The sequence below is a fragment of the Sphaeramia orbicularis genome, chromosome 16, assembly GCF_902148855.1.
Source record: "Sphaeramia orbicularis chromosome 16, fSphaOr1.1, whole genome shotgun sequence".
Taxonomy (NCBI): Eukaryota; Metazoa; Chordata; class Actinopteri; order Kurtiformes; family Apogonidae; genus Sphaeramia; species Sphaeramia orbicularis.
Genome location: NC_043972.1, coordinates 1558708 through 1566207, shown reverse-complemented (window position 1 = coordinate 1566207; position 7500 = coordinate 1558708). Strand labels below are relative to the sequence as shown.

Here is a 7500-nt window from a genome sequence, read left to right as displayed (position 1 = left end):
GGTGGGACATGACTGGACCTTCATGAGGGAACGGCTCAGGTCTGGTCTGACACACATGACATTAGGACTGAACAGAAAACCAGGACAATAATGAAAGTGAAGCAGCTTTTATGTTCTGCTACAGCTGGAAACAAGCTTCATTTCCATTTATCCCAGACTGATCTCATGCAATCGCGTTGTATGTGACGCCAGTTTATTGCATTCGGCGTGCCATACGAACGCATTGTCATCCTTTGATGTGTTATTTAACTCCATCTGATGGCGTGTCAATGCGCTAGCCACTAACCCTAACCGCACTAGCCGCTAATCGTGCTAATGGCATGTTATTTTATGTGGCGTAAATATACACGCTGAAGGCTTATAATGGGTACGGATAACACACCAGTTAAAACTGGTGTGTGATCTGTACGCAATTCATGATATCATGTTGTTTCTCCCATAGATCAGTATTTATAAATCCAATTAAAACATTTCACTTCTCATGTGTCATGAGAAGTTTATGATGTGACGCTATATGAATAGGTTTTATTTATTTATTTTTTGTGTCTATATTTGACGTCTTCATTAATTCTTCTGGTCTGCCTTGGCAGAGGTCTGCGCTCTCCGAGTGCTTTTCTAGTTACATCTGCTCAGTTCAAAACAGGGTCACAACTGATCACATTTAATCCACCGACATTCAACCTCTGAATAAAAGACCTTATGAATAATCTGACATTAGAGAAAAGAAGATATTCTACTAAAGGCAATGCAGACAAATTCTATGCAATGTGGCAGCCGGTCTTATCATATATTAAAAAGATGGACGCAAACAATTTCTCATCATAACTAAGGATATATATACATTTTATTTATTTATTTTTCATGTTATTTCAATTCATTTTGTTTAATGTATTCATTTTGGAAGTGTGTGTTTATATATTTTTGTTAGAGTATGAGGTGCATCAGGGTTGGGACTCTGTTAGAGCGGGGGTACATAACTATGTTGTTATATTTTATGTACATTCATTTGTACATTTATAATTGTTACAATATAAAAATTCAATAGAAAAAAACTTTGGCAACAAACACTGATCACATTTGTTATAATGTAGAAGACAGACTGTCTCTCAGTCTTTTCAGTGTCATTTTCCGCATGAATAAGTCACAATTGCACCACAAAAGCAACATTTTTATTGGCATTTAAAAAAAAGGAGTGTTCTTAAAAAAAATAAACAGTTCTGCAGTGTTCAGTGTTATCTGAAAAATCAGAGATGTCAGATTTCACACATCAGATCGTCATGTCTGTCCTGGTTTGTCAAATATGTCGGAGAATGTGACTAAAATGAAGCCGACACCTGTTTTATACGCCTTTATTCACAGATGGAGCAGAAAGATGACAGAAAAACACAGTAAAGACCGATGTTCAACAAACATCAGGTTGAATTCATGTGTTCAAATCACCTCAGTTTGTTACAGATCAAATACTAGATTAGTCGTGTTATATCGACTTTAACGTTAACAGGTACTTTGTCAACTTACTGACTTAGTTGCTCCGTTTAGTTTAACATTTACTGGGATATTTTACAACTTATAGTTCAACTCCAACAACTAACTACTGTATAATGAATAATTCGACTTCATGAACAGTAGGAGCTTTTTTATTTCAACACTGAGCAATTTATAAGGATTTCTGTTTCATCCAGTATTTTCTTCACTTGATACTTAATTATTGTTACTTTCTCAGTGTTGAAATGAGACGTCAGGATGTTTCCTCGTGTAAAGGCCTGGATTAGTTCAACACTGTGACATATCTGTATGGGTCAATGACGAGATGAATTTATCGACGGGTTCGAAAAGCCACTGAACTGACTGTGAATTTACGACAGCGTATTAGGGCCACATAAGAAAAGGAAAACACTTGTCACTACGAGAATAAAGTCATAATATAATGAGAATAAAGTCATTGTATTTAAAAGGACTCATTATTTAACAAGAATAAAGTTGTAATATTTTGAGAATAAAGTCGTAGTATTAAAAAAACCCTCATTATTTAACAAGAATATAGTCTTAATATAATGAGAATAAAGTCGTAGTATTAAAAAAAATCCTTATTTTATGAGAATAAAGTCATAATATTTCGAGAATAGTCATAATATAATGATGCTAAAGTCACAGTATTAAAAAACTCATTCAACGTGAATAAAGTCATAATATAATGAGAATAAAGTCATAGTATTAAAAAAACTCATTTAATGAGAATAAAGTCGTAATATTTCAAGAATAAAATCATAATATTTTGTGAATAAAGTCATAATATAATGAGAATAAAGTCGTAGTATTAAAAAAACATTATTTAACAAGAGAAAAGTCGTAATATTTTGAGAATTGTCATAATACAATGAGAATAAAGTCGTAGCATTAAAAAACTCATTATTTAATGAGAATAAAGACGTAATATTTCAAGAATAAATTCATAATATAATGAGAATAAAGTCGTACCCACTCATGGTGCTTCAGTAAATCCAGGAGGCAGTTTGGTTTTTGTTTTTTTTCTCCTTTCTGTTTCATTCAGTATTTTCTTCACCACTGGATACTTCATTATTGTTACTTTCTCAGTGTTGAAATGAGACGTCAGGAAGTTTCCTGGTGTAAAGGCCTGGATCAGTTCAACACTGTGACGTATCTGTATGAGTTTCTGGGCGGGTTGGAAAAGCCGCAGACCTGCTTGTGAATCCTCAGATCAGACTTAACCGTCTCCTGCTCCGTTCCTCAGACTCCTGGAGCCGTTTCCTAACAGCTGTAGTTCACCTCCATGCTTCCTGTGGGCCACGTCTTCACTGTAGTTCAGATCCCGGTGATGCGCTTCGGCCTTTCATGGAGCGCTCTCTCCAGCTGCTCGGTGATTAATGAACCACTTCCATCTCCAGCTCTGTGAACTCTGCCCCGGACTTAATTAAAACTCAGCCGTTGACCACCATTCATAAATTACTTCCCACAACCTGTGACACTTTTAGAATAAAACGAACAAATTGGTTTTTTTGTACCAATTAATAACAGACAAATGAAAGGGAATAATAAACCCCAGGCAGGTGTCGGAGCTGTGCGTCGCGGAGGCTGACGGCGCCGTTGCTAAGCGCTGGGATGCAGCGGCGGCGGCGGTGGCGTCTGCTGGGTGACTGATGCTTGTTGTCTGGTGTGCTTGTGTTTTCCAGGTCGCAGCTGTCATTCCAGTGTGGCTGCCATGATCCGGCCCAGTCTGAACCTTGACCTGAGCAGCTGGTTTCCAGTAGGACGCTGCCCTGCGTCAACTTCTCCACTCCATCATCTCCGCCTCTGTTTACATGTGCATCAGTCTGAGGATTCCACAGCAGTTATTCAGCCTCTTATGTAATCATCATTGTCTGTTTTTTTTCTGTCATTTTGGATGTTTCCTGTGACTGGAATGCAATTATCACCGCTGAGGCCACGGTGGTTCCATCAGAGGCACACGCTGGGGGGTTTCCTGTCTCGGATGTGTCCTGCGAAGGGTTCCCGCTGTGTGTCCGACACCTTCAGCTCCTCCAGACTGATGAAGGTGACGCAGACGCTGGAGGATGAGGAGCGGCGTCTGGAGCTCGACTGTGTTCACCGCTGGACTGTACGCTGTGCTTTGGTTCCTTCAAGTATTTTTACTGACTTGATATTTATCTGCTTGTAATGTAATTTAATTATTATTATTATTATTATTATTATTATTATTATTATTATTATTATATTGTAGCGTTTGTTGATATTGGTACAAATTGTGAGAAAAATATTATATCTTACCAAATAAAAGTCTTAAGTCGAACAGCAACAGACGTGGCTGTGAATGAGTCTGTAGTTTTATTTACAGACGGAGAATGGGCTTTTAATGACAGAAAAATTAATCTAATGACTGCAACTGCACACATTAAAGGATGCTCGGCTCAAAACTTTCTTCACCTCAACCAGAACAAAAGTGAATGTATCACATTACACTGGTCAACAACAAATGTATTGTTTCAGTTTTTTGAGCTGATTTAGGATCATTTTGGTGCTGAATCCAAAAATCACATTCATTTTGCTCAATCACGTCAACTTTCTGAACTATGCTACATATTGGCTTTTGAACATTGTTGCTTACATTTATGGGCATTTTCACATCAGATGATACAAAATTCTTTCATATTTCTTGCAATAAACGAGTTCTGAAGATTTTACTTTTGCCAATTTATGATTAATATTTTTTTTTAATATTACAGGTGAATGAAATGGCTTCGACTAGAAGATCTTGCAAAAATAAGCCTGACGTATTCTGCTACATCTGCGGTGAATACATAATAAATAATAAACACATCCTGTTAGAAAATGATTTTTTTTTCTCTTAAAACATATTTGGGTGAGAACTATAGAAAAAATCAACTGATAAAGTCACAAAAATGTCATAAATTTTGTGAGAAGATCAAATCTTTCAAAATCAAATTAGCAAAAAAAACCTGACCTGATTGAGAAAAACAGATGTCATTTTTGGATTTAGCGGTGCAACATGGTCCTGATTCAGTTGAAAAAACCTAGACAACTTTTTTTTGTAACCCAGTGTTATTCATCCTCCCTCTGGTGGAGGTAAACTACATCTGTATCCACAGCTGTCCTGGGGGGGGGGGGGGGCAGACTGACAGAAGTGTGGCTGACAATCTGCACCTACAGCCCCTCCCACCACCAAACATTCATGCACCAGTGTGAGTGACACTGGAGGCAGGAGGGCACAACGGACCGACCAGGACAGAGCGGGATTCGAACCGCCAACCCTTCAGTTATTGGACGACCCGCTCTACCACCTGAATTCTACCCACCAGTCTGTTCATGTCGGTGCAGTCACACAAACAGACTCGACTATTCAAGTGTTTTCTTCAGTAATTCCAGCAGATGTATCCGTACAACATCATCCATAAACATTTATCACTAAATGCATTGTGGGAATGGGAATTCCACGCAGCAGCAACGACGACAGTGACCAGTGGTGAAAGCGTTCTGTAAACCGCTACATGAATCAAATTTGATTGATTGACTGAACACTATAATAACTCCATAACCCCATAAACCGCTGCATAACGGCATCAAACCCCACATTAGCAGCTCCGCCGTAAGCTTTCACTGCTCTTTGGTGTCGATTCTTCAAGTTTCTGGAGGGATGAACACTTCTCTTTGAAAGAAAACAAAAAAAAAACCAACGCTAACACATGTTGCAAAACTGCCAGGAGTCTTGTGTCAGTCTGAGGTCTTGGCGGCGGTGGATGTGACCCGTACGTGGCAGGTTTTTGTCTTTGGCCTGGAGCTGGACTTAATCAACAGGAGACAGACGGTGTTTCTTCACCTCCAACGTTTCGAGCAGGAAGTCTTCTTCAGAGATAGTAATAGGCTTAATTCCAACTGTAGGAGCGCTGATTAGCTTGTGTTGGTTTTTGCGGCCTGCGTCTGCTCGCCCAGGGCTCTGCTCAGATAAGTGCGCCGTCGTGCTGCGCAGCCGCGGGGTCGAGTCCCACGTCGACTTACAACGCGCATCTTTTACTTTGAATGAAATTGTCTTCTTTTCTCCCAGATTTGTCCGTCATCGCTGATCTCTTTGTTGACCTTCCCGGAATTATCTGAGTGGGAAAAGTGCCAACACGCTTCAATCGGTTGGAATATTTCCCTCTGAGTCACCGGTGCTGGAGCTTTTTCATTTTTAATGGAGTTTTTAATAGGCGATGAGAAGAAACAAAGACATGAAACAAAAGGAGGAAGCTTGTAGTTGTCCTTTTGTCTCAAACATAATGCCACGTTAAAATGGCAAAAATATAATTCATTCTCTCATTTCTGCGCCTGTTATTATTGTTATTATTGAGACAGACTCCAGAAGTTTTTATTTAAAAGATTAAATCCCACTGAATTTTACACTTCATAGAAAAAGTAATAACAATACCGAGAAGAATACGAGATGGAAAACCTTTCATATTTGACCAAACCAATCAAATCCAGTTTTTTCTTTTTTCTTTTTTTTTTTTCCACCTTGACGTGTGGTATCTAGATTTAATTCCGTGCAGGTTGTTGGACAAAGTTAACTGTGGTCGTGATTGCTCACAGCGGTTTACTGTGCGACCGCCTGCTGCCTCTGTAAATACAGCATGAACAAGGGGATAAATCTCTCAGGAAATGGGGGCTGAGGGGAATTTCAATGCCGGTTGGAGCACTTATCACCTCTGCTCAATGTCTAGAATGTTAACACAGGTTGATTTCAGGAGAAAAGCTGAGGAGGTCGTGTTTGTGGAGCCGTCACACACCGCTGTCCGCCGTCATTACTGGATTGTGTTGTTATAAAAAAAGGACATCCTGAAAAAAAAAAGTCTTATTTTTCCCTTTTTCTCCTAAAAATTCATTCATTCAAATTTCCTTAACTTTTTGTTTGTAGTCTACTCTAATACTAGTCATTACTCACTTCATGGAGATAATATGCCAAAAGAAAAAAAAGTTAATTACAGTGTAATAACAATAACAAGGAATTGATTTACACTGGAACATGTCAGATCAGGTTTATCTAGAACAGCAAAGTTACAGTCATAGTTTCAGTGTCAGTGTATTATTATGGGATGGTGCATTAGTGTCCACTGTGTTGGCTCATATGGAACTGAATATACAAGAGAACAGCTGGAAAAGAACTGTCCACTGGAGTGACCAGTGGAGTGACCAGTGTGCATGAGGGGGTGAACTTGTCCCTCACCACCTACTGCATTAACATATTGAAATTCCAGTGCAGTGTGATGGTCCCTGCTGTTCGTCAGTATTTAAGCCGACTCTCAGGACGCAGGATTATCAGGGAGTTTTTTTCCATCTGCTCCTGGAGTTGGTGCTTCGTTAATGGACCTTCTGATTAAAGGGAATTGCATAGAAGTGTAGGAGCGTCTGAATGAACAGCACGGCCCACAGCGGAGACAGAAAGAAGTCAAACAAAGACATCATGTCGATGGAAGGGAAAAGGAACCACAGCAGAGCCTCATCAGTCTCATGGTGTTGAGCATCCATTTGTTTCATCAGCCCAAGTTTTCTGACACTGGAGCGAAGTGGCTTTGCAGAAAATCTGAGGTACTGGCAGCACTGTGGTTTAGTGACTATCCTATTTTCCTGTATGGAACAAGTGAAAATTAAATTGGTAAGATTTGTTGAAATCAGATTTTCCAGATCTATTGTGTAAAATCAGTTCTTCTATCTGACTGAAAAGTTCCTCTTTAGCTGATTCTGTCTGATTTTAAGTGTGATGAGATATTTGGACTAGAAATGAGAAAAATACACTTAGTGAGATTTAGATTTTTGCAGTGTTTAGATACTTAAGCACTGCTCAGATTCTGGCTCATGGATTTATTCCACACATTTGAACTAACGATTCTTTTTTACGGTAAGATGATATTTACTGCCACGCCAATTAAAATAAACACCTTTAAAATGGAATGTCAGTCATCACATGTAGCTATTTAGTCATTCAAACAC

At 39.0% G+C, this 7500-nt stretch overlaps 1 protein-coding gene and 1 long non-coding RNA gene across 2 annotated transcripts in view; one reads left to right on the top strand and one right to left on the bottom strand.

Moving 5' to 3' along the window:
• The window catches only part of tsnare1 (T-SNARE Domain Containing 1), a 379373-nt gene extending 375557 nt beyond the window's left edge, over positions 1–3816 (top strand). The window contains exon 8 of the mRNA XM_030159005.1: positions 3192–3816. Within this exon, the coding sequence (XP_030014865.1) occupies positions 3192–3224 (33 nt within the window). The 3' untranslated portion in view covers positions 3225–3816. The remainder of the gene's footprint in view (positions 1–3191) is intronic.
• The window catches only part of LOC115436221 (uncharacterized), a 68321-nt gene that overhangs the window by 8333 nt on the left and 52488 nt on the right, over positions 1–7500 (bottom strand). The gene's annotated exons all lie outside the window — the stretch shown is intronic.